The sequence below is a fragment of the Misgurnus anguillicaudatus genome, chromosome 4 (genome assembly GCF_027580225.2).
Source record: "Misgurnus anguillicaudatus chromosome 4, ASM2758022v2, whole genome shotgun sequence".
Lineage (NCBI taxonomy): Eukaryota > Metazoa > Chordata > Actinopteri > Cypriniformes > Cobitidae > Misgurnus > Misgurnus anguillicaudatus.
The window spans coordinates 12,053,134-12,077,827 of NC_073340.2; the positions used below are offsets into that span (position 1 = coordinate 12,053,134).

Sequence of the window (24,694 nt, forward strand, 5' to 3'; positions counted from 1 at the left end):
ATTCTCTTGTTAATGTGAAGTCACACTGATAAAGTCCCGCCCATGGACACTCATTGACAGTCCTGCATTAACATAGTTTCTGCCCTTAGCGAGTTGTTTCGCCTGTTCGCCATATTTGTCTCAGACTTAGGGCTGTCACGATCCTGAAATTTGGTTATCCTGGCGGTTAATTGTCTCATAAATTGACATTTAATTCTCATAATTTTTGGTTTGTTCATGAAATAATTTCAAACTTTGTCGTGATTATTTAAATTAAATCTTTTGCAAGGTTTACCTGGCAGTAAATATATAAATAAACATATTTAAAAGTAATAATTTAATGAATATATCTTTCAAAACTGAAAAATCTTAAAGGCACACCGCAGAACTTTTTGGCCACTAGAGGCCACAAGCGCCGCAGCACTGTCGCAAAGGAAAAGAACTGGCCAACCTTAAAACTAAACTAAAAACTAAACCTTTAAAACGCTAAACGATCAACATTTTGAGGCATCAGGGAGAAACGCAGTCATGTTACTACTTTCTGATGAGGAACTCGTGGCAGAAGCCATGTCTCAATCTGAAGCTTGCATCCTCCGGATGTCGTATTTCTAAGCTGCATACGTCATCAAGACTGTCTTATTTCAGAATATTAACAATTATTATTATATATATTAGCACTTAGCTGTGAAATGACCGAAAGGTTACTAAGCACTTTGTTACTAAGCACTTTTTTTATTCTGAATGTATGGTATTTTGTTTACTATTTGTACTGTCATGGCAGTGATGGTGCTGTCAGTTTACCTTGTTGTTGCATCTTCAAAAGTGCAGAATAAAATGTGACACTGAATTTGAAACATCACATTTGTAATTTCTGCATCTATTATTAAAGTATTTATTAGTAATACAGTGGAAATTAGTAGATTTGGTTAGATGATGTTGATTTACATTGTGCGCCCCTAAATTTTCTGGTTGTGCCCCTAAAATTTTCAATTGGGGGCTACTGTGCTCCTAGTGAAAAAAGTAAGTCTGGAGCCCTGAATGACCCAGACAGATCCACAATTCAGTTCGGCAACGCATGACGTCACCCATTCAAAGTAAATGAGAAGCGTTAACGGTTATGCCCCGTGTGAATGTACCATTACAGACACATTCTGGGCACACCTGAGACTTATATTACATCTTGTAAAATTAGGCATAATAGGTTCTTTTTAAAATGCTGTCTAAACTTTGTTATCTATTTACCTATCCCTGAAAGTTGAAATATAAACATTGTTATTTTTGATTGGTTGTCCGACCTGCACTGTCAAAAATAAAGGTACGAAGCTGTCACTGGGGCAGTACCCTTTAAAAAAGGTCCTAATATGTACCATTTAGGTACAAATATGTTCCTTTAAAGGTACATTTTGGCAGTTCAAAGTACTAATATGCACTCTTTGGGTACAAAGGTGTACCTTTTTGAAAGGGTACTTAAGACCGGGTGCCAACTCATGGAGTGCATGCTGCCATCAAAAACATCTCAGATTTTTTTAAATATAATGTTTATATTTAATTTTTCACATTTCTGGACACTTTATAGTTTTAAACATTTAGATAATTTATAATCACTTTGAGTGGATGAGGCCATTTTAAAATCTACCATAGCATTGATTTCATTAATGAGATTGGTGACTGGAAGGGCATGAGGTTGAGAATGTGTGTGTGTGATGGATTTTGGGTTCGCTGGTGCCGGTGGTGTAATGTTGCTGATGCGGGCAGAGACTGCTGCACCTCCCAGAGTGAGCAAGCAAAGAGAGAGAGAGAGAAACTAGTCCAATCTAGTCCTGAGGCTCTGAGGTGCCGATTGTCAGAGCCCGGATCAGGGCAACACCGCGACCGCTGATAATACCTGGGGAAATGCCCCTAAATCCCCCTTAAGCCGGGCTGCTGTACTCCAGCATGGCTGACTGGCTCCTAACAGTAGCGGCACACTGAGTTGTGCTGAATCTGGCGGTCAGTGCCGGGTTATTTTTGCGGCGGGAGGGGGCATGTAAAAAGAGCTGATAAGCAGGATGACAATAAGACTTGCGCAGGACGGATTTCAGTCAGGGAGGCCTGCAGCACAGAGGGGCCCGCTGCTATTTTGGACCATCAGATCATGATTACACTGAGTGAAGGGAGAGACCGTTGGTGCCTACAAATATGGTAAGTCAAAGTCATCCCATCGGTCAAGTATGCAGAGCTGGTTGTAGTGGAGACAGCTGGTAAGGAGAGCAGGCTAACAGTGCTAACGTCCTGTACCGGTACTGATGATAAAAGACTTCTGTGCACAGGTGGACTACAGCTAAATTGTGTCTGGGAGCGTATGTCTATTTCTGTCGTCATTGTTGTAGCTTTTGTAGCTTTACCGTAATGCGCCTCTGAAGTTTCCAAGCCAAAGTGTAACTCATTGATTCCCGGGATCATTCAGGACTGCAAAAATGACCATGGAAGACAACGTCAATGTGGAATCAGTAAGTGGTTTTTTAGAGTCTGTTGGGGTTATTGTTGTTCGGGGTTGATCAGAAGGAAGTTTAAATGAGAGCCGGGTATTGTGTGGTTTATATACACAGGGCATGGCTCAACTGTAGTGGTGCATTGCTAGAGAGAGCTCCGGTTTCAGCCAACAGAGTAAAGGGGGAGGCAGTTGACCGGATAACATTGCTTTACAATTTTGACAGAAATCTAAGTTTCATGCTTATAAGTGTAAATCAGATTTAAAGCTGTGTGATGTTGTTATTTAAAGTGATAGTTCACCCAGAAATGAAATTTCTGTCGTCATTTGCTCACCTTCAAGTTGTTACAAACCTATACAAGTTGTTTTGTTGAACTCAAAGGAAGATATTTCTAATTAAGCAGGAAACAGGAGCACCATCGACTTTCGTAGTAGGAAAGAAACATACTATGGAAGTCAATGGTGCCCAAAAACGTTTTGGTTACAAACATTGCTGTAAATGGGTGATTCTCACGAAAACTTGGTTGTAAAAATGTCAAGCATGAAAATGTAAAAATTGCTTAAATTCACCCTTTTTTCCACCAGACATTGAAAAACAAAGTCTGGAGTAAATGGGAACATTTATTTAAAAACTTTTACTTATCATTTAACACTTTTTGTAACATAATTTTAAAAAATTGTCCTAAAAAATCTCATTACCGCAACAGTCAGAAAACATCAACACTGACATATTTTCAAAATGACATGACAAACCTGAAAGAACATAATTTGGAGATTCTGCACATGCATTTAAAATCAAAGTATTATGCTTCTATTAATTAAATTAACATTTAATAAGCATCTGTTGCGGTAATGATAATCAACATGTCGTGTAAGCATTCTGACAAGACAATATTTCAAATGAACTGTAAAAAAAGGATCTTACCTAGTAGCCATCTTGAAGTAACTGGTCCATGTGCTTGGTCACTCAAAATCAAACTTTATTAAAATTCTGTATGTGTGCTTAAACTGTTCTCAAAAAGTGTTGCGGAGGATGAGAACATCAGGCATGGACACATCATTTTCCTAATTTTTCTTCATTATTATTATACATGAATATTCAGTAAATATTTTTTCTGTCATCTAAAGTAGTCTAGCAAAACATCCATTTATTTTTTTTCTTAATATTTTTGTGTTAATTTGATTAAATTACAACATAACGCATGTTCAAACACAGCCGGACACATTTCGGTAATGAGAATTTCAGCAGAAAATGAGATAAAATTTACAATTATAAATTCTTATGTTGAAATCACACATTGTGCAAGGTAGAACACAGTATTGTGTTAATTCTGATGCTTTTTAATGTTACTATATTACACATTTTAAAGCTAAAATCATTAGTGCCGTGGTGTTTCAATGGTTTCGTGAGATTCACCCAAATATCTTCCTGTGTGTTCAAGAAGGTTTCAAACAACATGAAGGTGATGAATAAGTTCAGGTTAATGAATAAGTCCTGCTGTTGCACGTTGTTTATCTGTGTTGTACGGTAGTCAACATATACTCTGTGGTCTGCATAGTTTGGCTCAGTGACAACTTCCACAAAGCATTTCCAGTATGGTTTTGGTCAAGATGAACTATAATAGATCTCCTGCATCTGAAAGTTCTTTCATTGTTCTACCATCATGCCTTCACATACAGTAAAATAACAGCTTACAGTTATCGAAAGTGTGTAAACCCTAGAATAGACAAAATCAGTTGAATGAATGATGAATGATAGGAACAGATTCAGATTTTTTTAAAGGTGCCGTAGAATGTAAAACTGTACATGGTAATGACATATTGTGAGCCTCAAACATGATTGTTTCCTCCTTCGTATGTAAACCTCATGCATGCAAAAGACCGCTGGAAAACAGACCAATCTCAACATAACACAGACTTGGACGTTACAGTCGCGATCTACGTCCCAAAATTAAATTACATTAATTACAAGGTTGTTCCAATGCTAAAAACAAAGTTGTGATGCTAGTTAATGCTATATGCTAGCATTTAGGATAAAGTTCTACTATTGACATTACAGTTAAATTTTGCAGGTCCATACTAAAAAAAAACACAAACTGACCACTCCAAAACGTTCATTTACAATCTCTAAACAATTGATTATTCCTCAAATTCTGTATCTTAATCTGATACAGACTGAAACATAAGATCTGTTTACACTCACAGAGCTACTGAAATGAGCCCCTCCGAGAAACAGCCAATCAGAGCAGAGCTTAACATTATTATTCATGATCTTTTCAAATAAGGTAATAACTAGGGCTGTCAATAGATTAAAAAAATTAATCTAGATTAATCGCATGATTTCATGAGTTAACTCGCGATTAATCGCAAATTAATCGCACATTTTATGTGTTCTTAATTTACCCTATAACACTTTTCAGGTTTTTAATACTCTAATCATATATACATATATAGATGCTTTATGCAAATTATGTTAACAACAGCCTGTTTACATTTTTAACAGACCCATTAAGCCATTGTTTTGTATATGAATTTTCCTTTCAGAAGAATTTTCTTTTTCCATTTTTTGTTTGCTGCTGCATCATTTGTGACCTGTGCTGGCAAGTTGAGTTGGAATTAGCAAATTTTCAAAAAATAGTTGTTCATATTTTGACATTCTCTATTAAAACATAGAACAATGCATGATTTGTTGAAATATAACAAAATATGACAGAACTACACCTGTTTGAAGTTGAAAGAGTCAGCAAAGTTAAATTACCACAAAAATTACCACATCCATACATTAAAATCACTGGTAAAACTAATAGATTTAGCACACACAAAGGAAAAACATCATCAATATATGTTAAACGTTTTTCTTTTGTTTGATTGACATTAAGACAGACTGCTTAAAATCCAAGTAATCTAATATAATGTTACACATCAGATATTTTTACCCAACAGTTAACCAAACATTTACTTAATACATAACAGATTATAGATCCTACCTGCCTGAACTCTTATCAAAACAGATATTTTCAAAACTAAGTTTGTGTAGATGTCTATATATCCGGGTCGCGCACTGGCGCGTCTGTGTGCACGCGCTTCAGATGTCAGTCAGTCAGCGTGAGGGGATCGCTTTTGAGTCTTGTCGCTCTTAATAACTCTTTAACATTAATCAGGTAGCGAACTTTATCTCTCTTAATGACTCTTTTAACATCAAGCAAGTCCTGCAGTCTATTTTCTAAGTCATGCATAAAAGCGAAACCAAAATGAATTGAGACGCATCTTTGTAGATTAAGCATTAGGAGGACGGTAACGTTACACCTCTCAGACGTATAAATAAAGATCATTTCAGATGTCCAACGAGCATTTAGAGCATTGGATTTGCTAGACGATTTGCTTAGTGTTCTTATTTCTATGAAAACCTTTGAATTATTTAAACAATGTCATATTTGTCTGCGTCTCTGTTCATTCAACTATGGGCTGTACCAAGGGTCAAACAGAAATTAGCGGCGTTAAAATGAATTTGCGTTAACGCGTTATTAACGCGTCAATTTTGTAATAACAGACCATTTCATTATAAAGGCAAATCCTAGGGTTGTAAATGGACATGTAAAACAGTCTCTTCATTGCATTCTTTGGCACCTTTAACAAATCCAGGATGTCATGCAATGATGATCTGTCCTCCCAACATAGTTAAAACACTTTCATGTTTACGATACAGATTGGTCTATGGAGTGGATTATCTGAAAATGACAATTTCAGATCTCATTATGCCACAACACAGTTGAAATGCTGCCAATCTCACGCCTCCTCTTTCCTACAAGTTTCGGAAAGTTTTTTTTCCGAACATGGGTACCCGTTATGTATCATTGACCCCATATTCCTTTTATGGGCACTTCCCCCAGCAAAGCACACCCACACGTCAATCACAGTGAGAGCGAGAATGACGAGGATGCTCATTAGCGTTGTTCCTTTGAGTAGAAGTCACAGGCATCACTGCACGCCACAGCTTTGTTTTATATCAAGACATAACAATGGCACGAAAAAAGAAGTGTGTTTTTGGATGTCTTGTTCAGTTAAGCCAGCCTTATGGAAAGAATGGATATAGTTTGTTTATCCAGGGTTGCAGCAGAGTTTTTCATGTGTGTTTGTTTAACGCTAGATTTCGTTGAAATGGGGCGGTCCCAATCGGGTCAAAAGTCGCAGGCAGTAAGTAAAACTGCATCAATGTCTGTTTTGTTGGCAATCGGCGCTTAAGTGCATATAATGGAAACGACACAAACATGAATTGCTTGCTTGTGATTCGCTCTTTCCTCTGGACATTTAAAGCTGATTTGTCTTTAATAAATCTGATAAAACTAAAGACTCTTCGGAGATATGAAGGATGTAATACTACTCTATAGGTACTTAAGATAAACATGAGATGAGCTGAGTCAAGAATAGTCAAGAATACTTCTACTCCACTGTTTGCAACAGGGACTTTTAATTGTGCGTGGTGGGGATAAATAAATGATTGTAAAAAAATATTTATGTGTCATTTAATTATCAGCATAGTAATAGCAGGCTGGGTGCCAAGTAGATACTTTATTATACTTTATAGTGTAGTATGTAGTATGTGATGTACACTTTCTTAACTCTTTCCCCGCCATTGATGAGTTAACTCGTCAATTAAGAGAAAACGCTTCCCTGCCAATGGCGGGTTTTTCAGACAATACTTATTTCCGCTATTATCCACCCGGTGTATAAAACCCGAAGCAACCCCTAAGGGGCAAATAGTTGAAACTCTGTGTATGTTTTGAGGATCGCTCTGAATCTGATCTCTATCAAAAGTCCTTCACCAAAATTTTGTATATCTGAGGAAACCTACCCATATTTGAGAGGTGATAAAAGAGAACAAATAAAGGTAGGATAAAATATTTTTGTTTGTGTGTGTGTGAAAGCAGAGGGTATTTCATTTAATATATTGTATTTTCATATATTTAAAGAAAAATATTTTCTGGAAGGCATTAAACTTTTGTGAAAATCATAAAAAGTGCTGGTGCTGGCAACTTAAAAAAAAAACGCTGGTGGGGAAAGAGTTAAAAATACAACTCATTAAATATAATATAATATAATATAATATAATATAATATAATATAAATTATTTATTTTACTTCCTTCCCTTAAAACACTACATTTTTGGCTGATGTCACCAACCAATCAAATATTATAAAGCTGCAGTCCGTAAATGTTGCCTCTCTATCGCCATCTCTGTTTGAAACATTACATTGCAGGTTACTTTTATGTGCTTAACTTAACGTGTATTGAAAAATAGCTGACATTTCTTGCGAAATCCATCTCGACAGCTTAACTCACTATTACCCAGTAGCGGAGTGGCAATCGGGAGAGTCGGGACTTTTCCCGGTGGGCCGGTAGTGTTTTGAGGGCCGGTCTCACGCAGAAAAACTATTAATCATATTTAATATGCCGCAGCGCCCAAAATTTATCTGGCCGCATCGCTCTATCAAGAAGCCGTCTCCCCTGAGCGGAGTTCCAGTCGAGAGTGCAGCTTAACAGCCAATCAAAAAGAAAGAAAGAGGCTACACGATAGCCAATCAGAAAATAGCACTGTTGTATCTGGGTACATTTTAACGCAACAACCAATAAAAAAGCTTATCCTCGTTCACCCACAGAGAAGACAAAACTCCAGAAATCAACAGGCTATAATGATGCTCATTAAATATAATTTTAAATATTTTTAGTAGAACATATCTGAACATTGGTACATCACTAATAGGGATAATTTACACGTGTGTTCGACTTTATGCTATAACATAGGAACCAACAGGCAGATGACATCAACGTGCCGCGAGAGCGGTTCGAAAGCAAACTCTTCCGATGATCTCTCGACTCACCCTCGCGGTACTTTGATGTCATCAGCCTGTCGTTCCTGCAGCGCAGCTTGAAGTTGAACAGTGGGGTTCCCAAACCTTTCCCTGCAGGAGGTCTCATGATGACCGCTGCTGTTGTAATCTTTATTTTCGCAAGTAAATTCCTTTTTTGTTTTAAAATTCAAACAGACTCGGTTCTCCCCCACACTCGCGCCATGCATATTGCATACATTATTCCAGAAGTAATATGATTTGTTCTCTGTGAATAAATATACATGTTCTCTTTCACCGGGAAATTGTAGCGAAGTCGAAGTGAATTGTATTATTTGCGCGCATTTTTGAATATGGCCACTTGTGGAATGAAAACTGCACGACTACAAAAGGTAAGACTTGTTTTTGCATTTAGCCCTGTTTTACTTACTAGTGTTATAGTTTTAGTTGGTTAACTACGTGTGCTTTATCACATCATTTTAAAGTCTTTATTGTGTGTTTATAAGTGTTTATTGGCGGTTGCAATGACAAGATTTGTGAAGAGATGTCACAGTATGTTTTGTTTTGATATTATCTTGTTTTAGTTTATCTGTAGCTGGAGTTGCACTTAGTTAAGAATTACAACATTTGAAAAGCATTTTAAACAACCATGATTTCTATTTTTGTTTTTCATTTGTATTGCTTCCGTATTGTTGTCAGTAAGTGTACATCCGTGCAGTCAGTATGATTTTGTACAGGTTGATGGAGTACACATATAATGTGGTTTCATAGATTTGTTATTTGAGAATGGCCTTCTTGTACGAAGAATTTTTGCCATAACCTAGGTTTTCGTGAAAACGTTTTTGTTACAGAGTGTCTGCAACTTAGCCAGCATACAGCCTGTTCACTGACAACATGCTCAGAACAAGTAGTCTAGGCCTCGTTATATTTTCGTTATCACACGATGACTGACATTTTGTTACATTAAACATCCCTCTCTCCTAATAGGCTTAATCATTTTATAAGCAACTGCTTGGCAACCAAATTAAACTTTAGCTTACGTAAAACTAGGGACTGTTGTTGACTTAAAGATCTTTTAAAAATAATAATTATTATAACACTTGGTATTTCATGTTGTGCAGTCATTTCCTTCTTTTTTTTCTACCATGGAGGGCTGGTGGTCTACGAAATGTCCCGGTAGATATTTTGGTCCCACTCCGCCCCTGCTATTACCTAATGTTAAACTGTACATAGTGCATTATTGCATAGCATTACTTAAATATGTTTAGTTAGTGCAAATGCAGTTTTAGGCCCTGAGCAGATGGATCAGATTATTGACATGATTTTGGTGAGAAATTCGAGTTCCTCATCATACTGTATGACAGGACACTGTTATATACTGCAGTCACTTCACATTGAGGAGTGTAAGGAATGAGGGCAGATACATCACACACTCAGATCTCATCATACACACACTGTTATCTGCTGTCAGTGTGTGTGTGGGTTTATTTTACTATATGCTGATTTATGTGAATGCAGGGTCACGCATTTTATCAAAGAGAGGAAAGAACAAATAACTTCATTGAACTCTCCTTAACCCCTTTCACACAGAGCACTGATCCCAGAAAATTGCCATCAAATTTCCAGAGTGCCTTTTGTGTGAGCCCAAACCTGTCCTGCAAAAGTGCACGATTACAAATACATGTCAGACGTCCTTACGTGAGCTTTAAGGGATGTGCTTGCACAGTTTGCAGAAAATCACCTGCAGTTTTAATGAGCCAAAATCAAACGATCCCGGGAACAAATCCCGTATGATTATCAGTGTATTTTTTGGAATCTCAGTGAAAAGAGCTCTTGTGTTTAGAGTTTAAAATAATACAGTACATATGTATTTTTAATACAGTATAATGCAACCCTGTATCACGAAATTATAGTCACTAAAATTTTGATTCTTTTATGCGACACTGTCACGTTTTCCGCATTTTTATGTGACCGTATCATGCATTTCTGACGTGTCAATGTCACGTATTGGTTACTTAACTGCTTTTTTCTATTTTCAAACCATTGTTGCTTCGGTTTAGGGTTAGATTTGGTGTTTGCGTTAGGATGCCACTTTAAGTATTGGTTTATACAATTTTTTCGGATTCATTTTTTTATATTTTCAGATTTTTAAACCATCGCTTGGCGTTAGGGTTAGAGTTTGGTGTGGGTGAGGATGTCATTTAATGTAAATCTAACCCTAAACCGAAGCGACAATGGTAAGAAAATAGGACAAAACAGTTGAGTAACGAATTCATGACAATGACACGTAAACAGAAATGCGTGATACGGTCACGTAAAAACGTAAAAAAGAATCAAAAGTGTACGTGACTGACTATAGCTACGTAATTTCGTGATACTGGGTTTGTATAATAACATATTGTCTGAGCTTTTATTATTTCAGGCCATTCAGAAATACTGCTTTGTTGGCAGAATCCGTCAAACGCCACATCGATTTTTCAGCAAAGTCCTTTAAGTGCATGAAAGATTAATTGGGTGAACAACGGCATGTGAAACGACTCTGGATCACATTCAAACACCTTTGTAAATATAACCTGAATGTCACATTGATCACAGTGACCCGTTATGTTCTTCATTTTTTTCATTTTTACATTCTGATTTTTATTATTTGCAATATTTCTAGTTGCATGTTTAATGATTAAGCCTGATGATCAAAAAATGCTCATTTACAAGAAAACATGTCAGATACACAGATAGTTTTGCATCTGAACTCTTCATATATTTATAACCGGCTGCCTGTGTACATTATCCATTAATAGCACACTGCTCCTCAACAAAGTTTATTTCATCAAGGTACTGTAGGGGTTTGTTTGAGGAATTGAAATAGCAATGCATGTCTTACCACTAATTAATTATATTTAAATGCATAAACATAAATACATACATGCAGTAAATTATAGTTTTGAATGACAGTATGTGCATGTTATATTTGTGAATGTGTTTTAAAGAGTGACTGCGTGTGTGTTTGTGTTTCGGGCTGAGCTTCTGTTAATGTTGGCTGATGATGATCATGAGAGATAAACTCACATCCATTAAGCAGTGGACTGTGAGATCGGGACATTACCTCACCATGATCTGTCTGTTATCCATCACCTCTGTGACATCAAAGAGAGGGCTGTGTTTCAGCTTCTGACCCCATAGTCCTGTGAATTTCACATTTCAATCTTATGTAAATCTCGGTGATGTCTTCAAAAGATTGTGGCCTAGCTTCGATCGTGTTTCACATTCTCTGGCCATATCTGTCAGACAGAGAGTTATGTAATTTTTTGCTATTGTATAGACAACAAATGCTATATGACACCCAAGGTAAATCAATGGCCATTGGCTGTGTTTGTCAAGGTTGTTTGGAGGGGTAAACTATGTTTTGAGGAAAGAAAAGAAGCAAAACACTAAAGGTGTGCAGGTCCCTTCACTTAATCCTGAAAGTGAGCGAGAGAGAGAGAGAGAGAGAGAGAGAGAGAGAGAGAGAGAGAGAGAGAGAGATTAAAGGAAACTCCCACACACTGCAGAGGTTGAGCTCGCTCGCTCGCTCTGCATGAAATGAAAAAGACATTTCCATCATGATGATAGGAGTCAAAATGATTCCTGCAGGAGGAGGAGTGTGGAGTGATTCACTTGAGTGAAATATTACACCACAATCATTCATTTGTTTTTGCGCATTTCATGTCCTGTCTCCAAAGACAGTGTTTTAATTAAAAGGTAAAGTTTGTGTGTTTTATAAAACCTGAATTAAAATAAGAAAATATTGGCTTGTTATTTAAACAAAAACCCTTACTTACAATTTCTAATATTAAAAACGATTTACATTGAATACAGAAATTAATCACTTATTACAAAAATTTTATATAATTTCTATTATTCTGTCCACAATCCATTGTGGCCCTGAGAGCCTAAAACAACTGCATCAGAGATTATGCTTCTTCAGAGCAATGTATGCTTTGACTTAACAGTAAATTTCAACTAATTTAAATATGTGTTTTACAGTAAACAAACAAATGATGGGGAAAATATTAAGACTTTTAATCTGATGCCATATTGAGCACTGCAATGCATCTGTAAAAGAGACACTGTACAGCATCTTATAATGTGTTTTTGTTTATTTAGCAAATTGTACAAACTGTTCTTAACATAAAGAATTACCGAATTAAAGAAATAACCGATAGTTTAAATATAAGCATGACATTTTGAGAAATAATCTGCTTTTATAGTTATGTTAAACATTGACCTTCTTTTATGTATCTAAAAGTGAAGGGTGTGAATGCTTGGGAATGCAGATAGCATGTGCTCTGTGTGTGTGTGTGTTTGTGTGTGTTTGTGTGTGTCCATGTGTGTGTTACGGTTTCTTCGGACTACAGCACTGCAGTAACAGTGGACACACCCAGTCTCTCTCTCTCTCTCTCTCTCTCTCTCTCTCTCTCTCTCTCTCTCGCTCTCTCTCTCACTGTCTGTCTGTCTATACTCTGTCTATATAATGTATTACATATATGTACACAGGCAATCAGTCAGTTTGACTAAAGCATGTATGACAGTGACACGTAAGGCACTTATTCAAAGCAACTTACATTGAAGGTGTAAATTATACCATGCTTTGCTTGGAAATCTTACCCATGCATGACTAGGGATGGTACAGCTGGTATGAGAGGTATAACCCCTTATGAAAATTATAGCAGTGATTCTCAAAGTGTGGGGCAGGACACATTACAAGTGAGGCGGGGAGGAAATTTGGTAATTTTTGTGCCCATTTCCATTAATTCGTTTATTTATTGACCATACACTAAAAAATTTAAATATAAGCTTAATTTAAAACTATATCAGACTGTGAAGAAAATGTCACGCAGAACCATAGCATACAAGAATAAATTAATGTCAGAATGTTAAATGAAGCGGAACAAAAAGTTTAATGTGCAGAGGCGGTATAGGCGGTAGCGGGTATAAAAGTTAAAGGAACAGTATGTAAGAAATGTATATCAATTAATCATAAAATGGCCTGATATGTCACTAGACATTAAGAAATCATTTTCATTTCAAATACTTATATTACTGACAACAGTGGTCCGGCCAGGATATTGTCATTTAAAAAGTGGAGTTGCAGCCCTCAACTGATGTTTATGTTGTCATTTTGTGTATTGGCCGCCAGTTGTGTGATTGCAGTACCAGTTTTAGCCACAAGTTTTGTGATTGCAATACCAGTTTTGGCCACAATCCTACTTACTGTTCCTTTAACAACGGATAAATTGTGATACAGAATGAAAAGAAAACTGGAGTTTGGCACCAGCAAAGTAAACCAAGACAGACAGTGAACCTAATCAACCAAAAAGCCAGCCGAAAAAGAAAGTACTGTATGATGACAAAATGCAAATACAGTTGCATTGGGGACGTGTGGGGATTAGAACCCTTCCCTACCTCCAAAGTGGGGAATTACAGAATAGGTTTGAGAAACACTGACTGAGGTATAGTAAGCATTGGTTTTATTTTTAATAAAACAATAGTAACCACAACTGTACTATGGTCTCATTACAGAAACCATAGTTTAAAGGATTAGTCAATTTTCTTAAAAAATCCAGATAATTTACTCACCACCATGTCATCCAGGATGTTGATGTCTTTCTTTGTTCGGTCCAGAGGAAGTTATGTTTTTTGAGGAAAACATTTCAGGATTTTTCTCATGGACTTTAATGGACCCCAACACGTAACAGTTTTAATGCAGTTTAAACTTGCAGTTTCAACAGAGTTTCAAAGGACTCTAAACGATCCCAAACGAGGCATAAGGATCTTATCTTGTGAAACGATTGTCATTTTAAATATGCACTTTTAAACCAGCTTCTCGTCTATCTCCGGTTCTGTGACATGCCAGCACGACCTCATGTGATTGCGTAATGCGGTTAAAAGGTCATGTGTTACATATATGAAACGCACATTTGCGGATCATTTTAAACAATAAACTGACACAAACACATTAATTAGTATCATTCCACGTACAACAACATCGGAACGGTCCTCTTTCTCCACACTTGTAAACACTGGGACATAGTTTCGCATTCGTCATCCGTGACCTCTTGACGTGATGACGTATTGCACGCTGGTGCGTCACAGGACCGGAGGAAGATGAGAAGTTGTGGTTTAAAAGTGCACATTTTTTATTTTTCTTGTCAAAAATGACAAATGTTACGCTAGATAAGACCCTAATGCCTCATTTGGGATCGTTTAGAGTCCTTTGAAACTGAATTTTAAACTGAATTAAAACTGTTACGTGTTGGGGTCCATTAAAGTCCATTAAAATGAGAAAAATCCTGAAATGTTTTCCTCAAAAAACATAATTTCTTCTCGACTGAACAAAGAAAGACATCAACATTTTGGATGACAGGGTGGTGATTAAATTATCTGGATTTTTTTTTAAAGAAAATGGACTAATCCTTTAACCATTTGTGATATACAATTTGTCAAAAATTCATTCAGTTTATAAACTTTTATAATAAACTTATTGATACTTTTCCTGTGGTCTGTCATTACTTAAAGGGTTCACAACTGTTGTTAATCGCATTTCACGCTCATAGTGACTAAACATAAAACATGTTTTGGGTGAACTCTCATAAGCGACTGTACCTGGCCAAAACACTTGCGTGCATGTTTTTGGTCTTAGGCATTTCAGTTCCTCAGGTCCTGTTTTACATAACTAAAGCCAGTTTACTGTATATCCATGTGCCTGCTATTACAAATGTCAGCCTGCCCATTATCAGACACAGAAGATGCCAGAAAGACCCCTGACAATAATTTGAGTTTGCACTTCAGTTCTGTATCATAAAGCAATATTTACATATTTAAAATAAAGATGTTGCATGTCCATGCAAAATATGCTGATGCTAGAGTCTTGTGTTCGGTTGCTAAGGTGTTTCTGTGGTGCTGCTAAGATGCTCCGAGTACTACTGTATGTATTAGCAGGTTGTTGTACAGTATATGGTTGTTAACTGGTTATTGGGGTATTGTTTTAAGGTGGCTACTTAGAAGGTTTCCACAATTTAGGTGTCTGCTTCCATTGCTTCATACAGTGGGAAAAATGACAAGTTTACATTGTTTAAAAAGCAATATTGCACATCTTAACAAGCTGCATATAATCTTGATCATATGATCTTTTGGATTTATTTAGTTTATTAGGGGTTTTAAAGATGAAGATCTGATTCTTGTTTTGTTCTCTCTTGCAGACTGACACCAATGCCAGTTACCTCAGAGCGGCCCGAGCTGGAAATCTAGAAAAAGCCCTCGATTACATAAAGTCTGGTGTGGACATCAACATCTGCAACCAGGTCTGTACTCTCTCTTAAAGGGACAGTGCACCCCAAAATGAAACCCCATATTTTACTCACCCTCAAATACATCGTAGACTTTCTTCTTTCAGCCAAACACAGTCAGTGTTAAGGGCCGTTCACATTATAACGATAACTATAAAAAATATAGTTTAAAAAAATTATATTAAAGAGAATAGCAGAATTCACACCACTACTATAACGATAAAGATACCATGAACGATATTGTTGGGATCACTTTCTGAACGATTTTTTTCCAACTGATGAACTATAAACCATTGACAGCCAATCAAATCTATTTGAACTTTAAGTGCACGTGCATTTGAAAAGATAGATGACTCAGTGGAGAAGCTCATTGCTGAGATCCATAACATAAAATGACCTCAGATATCCAGCGCTGATGCAGTTAATGTGAAATTCACTACGTAATGCTTTTTATTCTACTACATTGACTACGCTAGGGATGCACAATATAACGGCCAACATGTCGTTATCGGCCGATAACTGCTTATTTGTAATATTATCGGTTATCAGTCTGATAGCAAAATTAGGCCGATAAATGAAAGCCGATAAATGATGGATTATTTTGGTTTGTTGAATCACTTCACTTGCTCATTGCTGGCCATGTGGAGTTTTGATTGGTGCTTTCTGTGATATAGCACGAAGATGACACGTGTTGCGGCCTTAAGAAGAGTATGCCAGTCTAACGCAAAGACAAGATGTCCGCGGTCTGGGAGTTTTTCATTGTGAAAATAATATGAATATCTATCGGCCTATATATATATATATATATATATATATATATATATATATATATATATATATATATATATATATATATATATATATATATATATATATATATATATATATATATATATATATATATATATATATATATATATATATATATATATATATATATCGGTTATTGGCCCCCAAATATAAAGAGTTATTGGTTATCGGTATCGGCCAAAATTTCCATATCGGTGCATCCCTAGACTACGCCAAAAGGTAAGATATTAGATTACACAAACTACTAGATTTACTGTTGAGAGATATGCAAACGCAGTGTGTTAAGGACATCTGCTGTTTATAACTGCTGTGTAAATGAAACAAGAACAGCATATTTATATATTTAATGACATGTGAACAATTAGAAGTGTTTTTATGAAAGAAAATATGCAATATTAGTTGATGGCATTGAAGGTAAATGATTTGCGCGTGTATTGGCCTCGCGAGCGAATTAGCATCAAGTTATTGTTATCGTCCTGTGGTGTGGCCACTAATATATTTATCGTTACAATGTGAACAACCCTTTAAACTAAATAACATCCTGGCTCTTCACAACTTTATAAGGGCATTGGATAGTGCCCCATTTTTAAAGCTCAAAAGCGCACATCCATCCATCAAAAACGAATTCATACAGTTAATAAATGTTGACGTGAAGGAAACATTTATATTTCAGACTTTACAAATTACGGTCGTATGCATGTTCACAAGACCGACCTTTGACCCAACATTACAAAAACCCATCTCTTCACCCTTAAAAGATACTTAATAATTTTATGGATTCGTTTTTGATGGATGTGATTTTTATACACTGAAGAATATTTATTCTCTGTTAATAAAGAGATTTGTATTGTTTTCTCTGACACAGAATGGGTTAAATGCTCTACATTTAGCATCTAAAGAAGGTCATGTGGAGGTGGTGGCTGAACTGATTAAACTTGGTGCAACTGTGGACTCCTCAACAAAGGTGAGTGCATCTGAATCTGCATCAGGTGATGATCAAAGACCTGCTGAAGTATATGTGACCCTGTCTGATGAGATTTTGATATTGATTGGGTCATATTGATTTCAGTCATTGGCATGATCTTACTCAGGCAATATTAAATATGAAAATCTGACTTTTTCCATGTTTAAATACTATAATTGGGTCCCCGGTGCTTCTATCAACCTAGAAAATGTGAATAAGAACAACCCAGTAACTTAGTTTTGGTAAACCATTCTCTGCAAATGTGAAAAAATAGGTCATTGAAATTTGTCTCCTCTTGTGATGTCAGAAGGGGATAATTCTGCCCTTTAATCTGCACTAGGGCTGTCACTTTTTATTCGATATTCTAATACGCATTCGAACATGACGTGAACTATCCGTATTCGAACTATAAATAAACCATACGGTTTTTAAAATGCCATGTTTTAACTGTAACACCTCGTAATAGGAAAGAGGCTGAAAGTGACCAATGACGGCAACAGTGCGCAATAGAGGGAAGACGTGGCTTGGGCTTCTGCAGACTTTTTTTTCCTTTTCTGTGAAAATTGTTTGGAAGATTCTGCGGAATGATTTTAAATGTTTTAAAAAATATATTAGAGAATTTAAGCTGTAAATATTACAAAATCGCATCTAAAATAATTATTTTCTTATAATGAAAATTAATACACCAAACCAATGAGTCCTGTGAATCAAATTTGACCAACATGAACCTAATGTGCATGTCAAGATAGAATTATAGTTTGTATATAATTAAGCAATATCGCTCGAGTAGGAGTTTGATATTTGGAGATTTTCTGCCGAAATCTGCGGGCGCGGATTCCGTTTGGTCTTGGTTATATGCCTTACTCCTGCTGCTGTTTAAGTTGTCACGTTATTGTTTGTACCTGTTTTGAATCTGGATTTTTTTCATAAGTTGTTAACCTGCTGTTTCAAACATTAAGTAAAAAAATGTAGTCCAGACAGTCCTGTTTATGACGGTCACTGTTTATAAATTTGTGATTGAATCTCCATTACTGTGTTTTTTTATGTGTGCGGGGGGGACCTAGATATTCGAATATATTCGAATACATTGCATAGATATCCGTTTGAATTAAATTTTTCTCAAAAGTGACAGCCCTAATTTGCACTATCCAACCACGGCACTGCGATTTAGTGCAGAGATCAGCTCATTTGCATTTAAAAGGACACACCCAAAACGGCACATTCTTGCTTAAACCCACAAAGTGGCAATTTTAACATGCTATAATAAATTATCTAGATGATATTTTGAGCTTAAACTTCACATATGTACTCTGGCGACTCCAAAGATTTGTTTGACCTCTTTAAAAAAAGTATTGTGAAATGTCCCCTTTAAGTACATCAAGGATTTACTTTCACAGAATGTTTTTTACATCATGTACAAAAAAAGTAAATCAAAAATAAATGACTTTAGCTGTGCTGCGTTCTGTATATGCAGAAGTGTAGAAGACATGAATTAAAGATAACACATGTCACAACACTGCACATGACTTTATAGACAACTGCAAATCCTCAAAGTCACCGGCACAGTGACGCCTAATGTTACATTTTGACTCTATATGTCTTCCAAGAGGTCAGATCTCATTCATATGAAGAATATTCAAGATTAAGATTTGCGTAAAGGTTTTAGAAATGTTTACCATATTAAAATAGCTTTTTTCTAAATTTGATATTTAATGCTCTATCACATTCTTATGTTTACACATTTGGCAGACGCTTTTATCCAAAGTAGCTTGTGCATTTTAATCTATATGGTTTATCAGTATTTGTTTCCTTTTGGATTGAACCCATGACCTTTTGCAACACTAAGCCAATGCTTTTTCTGTTGGCAGAAAGGAAACACTGCTCTACACATAGCATCACTCGCTGGACAGACAGACGTGGTCAAAGAACTAGTGAACAATGGAGCAAATATCAATGCCCAGTCTCAGGTATGGTCAACAGCTACACTTACAATCACATTCATGGATTTGGCAGACAGTTTTATCCAAAACGACTTGCATTTAAAATATTGATTTTTTATCATTACGTGTGTCCTTTTTGAGCAGTGTGTTTATGCCTTGTCACTGAAACTTAACAGTGGTTCCCAAACTTTTTCAGCGTGTGGCCCCCCTTGTGTATGGTGCATTCCTTCGCGGCCCCCCAAAGAAAATTTGTGACAAAAAACTGTTCTAAAACTCAACATTTTAATAAAAAAAAACATTAAATTAAGCAAATAACTAGTGCTTTTGGTTAGTAGTGTAATTTTTAGGTTTAATTACACAGAATTCATGATAAATTAATGTATTTCATAAAATGTCATAAAACTGGGGCCCCCTGGCACCATCTCGCGGCCCCCAGTTTGAAAACCACTGTGAAACTACATTTAGGGAGTCCAAAATTAAACACGAGAGAGAGAGAGAGAGAGAGAGAGTGAGAGAGAGAGAGAGAGTGTGTGTGTTTTATCTTTAGAGCTTATCAGCCTGGTTCTGCTGTGCTTAAAATAGAGACTCAGACACTTGTACTCGTCAGATAACTTTTATCTCCCTTAAAAGCATGCAATATATTAAAATACCAAAAAATAACAAGTGATTGTCTGCTAGCTTGATATATTGAAAGAGGACCTGAATGAAACATGTTTATATACAGTATGTGCTGTTGTTATACCTACAGAATGGCTTCACGCCCCTCTACATGGCTGCTCAGGAGAACCATCTGGACGTTGTCAAATTCCTCTTGGACAACGGATCCAGCCAGAGCATCGCCACAGAGGTGAGCAACATAACCTTCTGTTTCTATTCATCCATCATATCTATTCCTACAGCATGCCGAATAAAGAAACATCCTTCTAGCAATGTTGTTACTGTCTTTAAATCTGTAGCAGACCTGTAGTGTCTCTAAAACAGTGAATATAAACACCAGATGCTCTGTATTTGATAATGCACATCAATGATGCCTGTTTGTGAGAATGAAAGTCGAAAATTCAGAGCTCAACCATAAGAAAGAATTATGAATGACAGCATTTTGTGATGTAAAGTTGTGCAAATACATAATAATAAATTAAATTTAAATATAAACTTTTTTTTTTTTTTAGATTTATTTTAGTTTTTTTCCTCATTTATGCTAGCTTAATTTTCTTATTGCAACCAATTTGAAAATTCAATTCTTATGTATATGGTTTCCATTTAGTTTGATTCAGTATTTATTAGTTATCAATATTTCATAGAAAATTTTTATATAAATGCTGGTTTTTAAACATTCTCTTTATTGGTTTTTTTGCATTGGCACAAAGAAAAATTTCAACAATATTCACTTTGCAGATACAGTATACAATACTGTTCTTTCATATGTAAGTAAATTATATTTGAGTACAGGTGATAATATAGAGGAAAAAGAAAGAGAGAAGGGAAGAGAAAAAAAAAAAATTGGGATCATGGGATCAGGGTTCAATTATTGCTGTCTTATTAAAGTAATTAATAAATGGTTCCCATACTGCATAAAAGTTATCAGTCTTGTTTTTTAAAGAAAATCTAATCTTTTCGAGCTGAAGGTGGTACATAATATCTTTAACCAGGACAGAGCAACGAGGTGGATTTTTCTGTTTCCAATTAAGCAAAATCAGTCTGCGTGCTAGGAGTGTAATAACACCAAGCACAATACACTGACTTTTAGAGAGCTCCATACTGTCACTACTAGTACCAAAGATAGCCAGAATCGGGTCTGGGTCTATCGGTCTTTCCAACACCTTTGATAGCAATTGAAAAACCGAAATCCAATAATTCTGAATACTAGGGCAATTCCAGAACATATGTCCTAGTGTGGCTGGTGTTTGACAGCATCTGTCGCATAATGGGTCCACCGAAGCGAACATCTTTGAGAGCTTTAGTTTAGATAGATGAAGTCTGTGTAAGATCTTGAACTGTATTAAACCATGCCTGATGCACAAAGAAGAAGAGTGAACCCGTTCTTGGGCTGCTTCCCATTGCCAGTCGGTGATATCTATTCTAAGATCTTCTTGCCAAGCTGCTCTTAAATTTTCTAATGAGACATCGCATTCCAACCGTGATAATTTATTATATATGGTGGATATTCCTCCTTTAATAAATGGATCCGACAAAAACATTGAATCCATCTGAGAAATGAACGGTTCATTAGGGAACGACGGGAAATTCTTTTGAGCAAAACTGCGAGCTTGCAAATATTTAAAAAAGTGTGAATTAGGTAGTTGAAATATTTGTTGTAGCTGCTGAAATGTCGGAAATTTTTTGTTAATAAATAAATTTTGAAAGGAATGAATTCCTTTTTTGAACCAGGTCTGAAATATTGAATCCATTTGGGATGGGGGAAATGTGTGATTGGCAGTTAAAGGACTTAAAATAGAGCCTGTGTGCCATTTAAAATGTCTTCTTATCTGGTTCCAAATTTTGAGTGAGTTGGAAACCACCGGATTGCTTATTCGCGTTAAAGTGGGGGCAGACAAAGCTGAATAAATTAAAGCTGGCCAAGAGGAAGGTGAGCATGCCTCATTTTCCATCTCACACCACTCTATTTGTCTTTCTCGTAGGCCAAACGAAAGTGCTCTTATATTACACGCCCAGTAGTACAACTGGAAATGAGGCAGACCCATCCCGCCCTTTGATTTAATCCTCTGTAAATATACCTTCTTGAGTCTGGGGGTCTTGTTATTCCAAATAAATTGGGTGATCATTTTATCCAGATTTTTAAAAAACGCTTTAGTAATGTAAACTGGGATACACTGAAAGACAAATAAATATTTGGGCAAGATACTCATTTTCACCATATTAATACGACCTGCTAAAGAAATGAAAAGTTTGGACCATTTCTTAAAAGTCTGTTCTGTGTATTCATGTAACTTCAGAATATTTTCTTTATAGAGTTTAGAAAAGCATTTAGTTATGGTAATACCTAGGTATTTAAACGAGTTTACTATTTTAAAAGGAAGGTGGGATAGTGTTTCAAGTTGGTCCTTAGGGTTGATTGGAAATACAACACTTTTTGAAAAATTAATCTTGTACCCTGAGATTTTGCCGAATTTATCTAAGATTGACATAATGATTGGCACTGATTGTGAGGGGTTGGAGATATAGACTAACAGGTCATCAGCATATAATGAAACTTTGTGTTCTTTTCCCCCTCTCATTATTCCACTATAGGCTGTTGATGCACGTAAAGAAATTGCTAAGGGTTCTATTGCTAAAGCAAATAGCAGGGGTGAAAGAGGACAACCCTGTCTTGTGGAGCGATTTAATTGAAAGTAGCTAGAATTATTATTGTTTGTTTGTATAGAAGCTTGAGGGCGAACATATAACAATTTAATAAGTGAGATAAAAGTAGGACCAAATCCAAATTTTTCCAGAGTGGCAAAGAGGTAATCCCACTCAACCCTATCAAACGCTTTTTCAGCATCCATAGATATGAGTACTTCAGGTTGGGTTGGATTGGGTTTAGATGTGTATATTATATTTAGTAATCTTCTAATGTTAAAAAATAGGAGGCGATTTCTGATGAATCCTGTTTGATCTGTGGAGATCACTGTTGGAAGAGCTTTATCGAGACGGGTGGCTAAAACCTTGGCCAGTATTTTGTTGTCCACATCAAGAAGACTAATAGGTCTATATGAACCAGGGTCTAAAGGGTCTTTATCTACCTTGTGTATTAAAGAAATATTTGCCTGATAAAATGTTGGTGGTAAACAGCCTTTCTCAAGTGATTCATTAAAGACCTCTAAAAGTAATGGAGAGATTTGATCACTGAAAGATTTATAAAATTCGACTGTAAAACCGTCCGGACCTGGGGCTTTTGAACTTTGCATATTGGATATCGCTTGTTTTATTTCCATAATAGTTAGTGATTGTTCCAAGATATCCCTGTCTTCCATACTTAAAGATGGAATGTCAAGTGGTTCAAAAAACTGTTCTATACATTTTGGGTCTTTAATAGATTCTGAGGAGTATAGTTTGACATAAAATTTCTTAAAAATATTATTTATTTCCTGTGGGTCAAATGTACTTTGTCCTGTATCTTTCCTAATTTCCGTTATCAGTCTTGATGCAGCAGTTTCTTTAATTTGCCGAGCCAGAAGTTTACCTGCTCTTTCTCCATGCTCATAATATGTGGCTTTCGCCCGTATCAGTCGATCAGTGGTCTCTGAGGTGGAAAGTAACTGAAATTCTGACTGGAGAGAGAGCCTCTTCTTATACAATTCTGGGGAGGGGGAAGTTGCATACTCGTGATCTATTTCTAGTATACTGTCCATTAATTTCTTTTTTTTTTTTCTTTACGCTGCTTCTTGATTAGGATGTTATAAGAAATAATTTGTCCGCGCATATATGCTTTAAATGCCTCCCAGATTGTGGATTTGGAAACATCAGTCGTATTATTTGTCTCTAAATACAGTCCAATTTGGGCTTTGATTTGTTCTACAAATACCTTGTCTGCCAATAAACTATTATCAAACCTCCATTTAAATGTGTCATATTTGGTTTCAAATAATATCTGAAGACTTAGGGGGCTATGGTCTGATAATACCATTGCTTCGTAGTCACAGTTTGAGACCGCTGACAAAAGCTTATAATCAATTAAAAAAAAATCTATCCTAGAATAGGAGTGGTGGACGGGTGAGAAAAAAGAATATTTTCGTCGGTTTGGGAAGGTAAATCTCCATGGATCAATAATTTTAAAGTTTTTCATAAATGTTTGTAGTAGTTTGGCTGATTTAGATAGGGGTATTGTTCTTTTTGAAGATCTGTCCAAGAATGGGTCTAAAACTAAATTAAAGTCACCTCCCATTATCAGTTTATGTGTATCTAGGTTGGGCAAAATGTTTAAAATAGATGATATAAATTGTTCATCGTCTATATTAGGGGCATAGATATTAACTAACAATACTAGTGTGTTGTAGAGTTTTCCTGCTATTATAACATAACGCCCACTGGAGTCAGAAATAACTTTTGTTGCAGTGAATTGAGTGTTTTTCTTTATGAGTATTGCTGTACCTCTAGACTTGAAATTAAAGTTTGAATGAAAGATTTGTCCCACCCACCTTCCTTTTAATCGGCCATGGTCTTGGTTCCTTAAATGCGTTTCTTGTAAAAACGCGATATCTGCCCCCAGTCTTCCAAGGTGAGATAATACATTACCTCGTTTAATAGCCCCGTTAAGCCCCTTACAATTCCAAGAGACAAATTGAACTGAATTTTTCTTGGCAGCATTTACTTTCATTTCAGGCTAAGAGACTCGAAAAGTATTATAAAGAGTTGCTTTT

At 36.1% G+C, this 24,694-nt stretch overlaps 1 protein-coding gene across 1 annotated transcript in view; it reads left to right on the forward strand.

The window, feature by feature from the left end:
- ank3b (ankyrin 3b) overlaps positions 1–24,694 on the forward strand; it is a 134,584-nt gene that overhangs the window by 20,013 nt on the left and 89,877 nt on the right. Inside the window, exons 2-5 of the mRNA XM_073866709.1 lie at positions 15,534–15,635; positions 17,296–17,394; positions 19,263–19,361; positions 20,083–20,181. Of these exons, the coding sequence (XP_073722810.1) occupies positions 15,534–15,635; positions 17,296–17,394; positions 19,263–19,361; positions 20,083–20,181 (399 nt within the window). The remainder of the gene's footprint in view (positions 1–15,533; positions 15,636–17,295; positions 17,395–19,262; positions 19,362–20,082; positions 20,182–24,694) is intronic.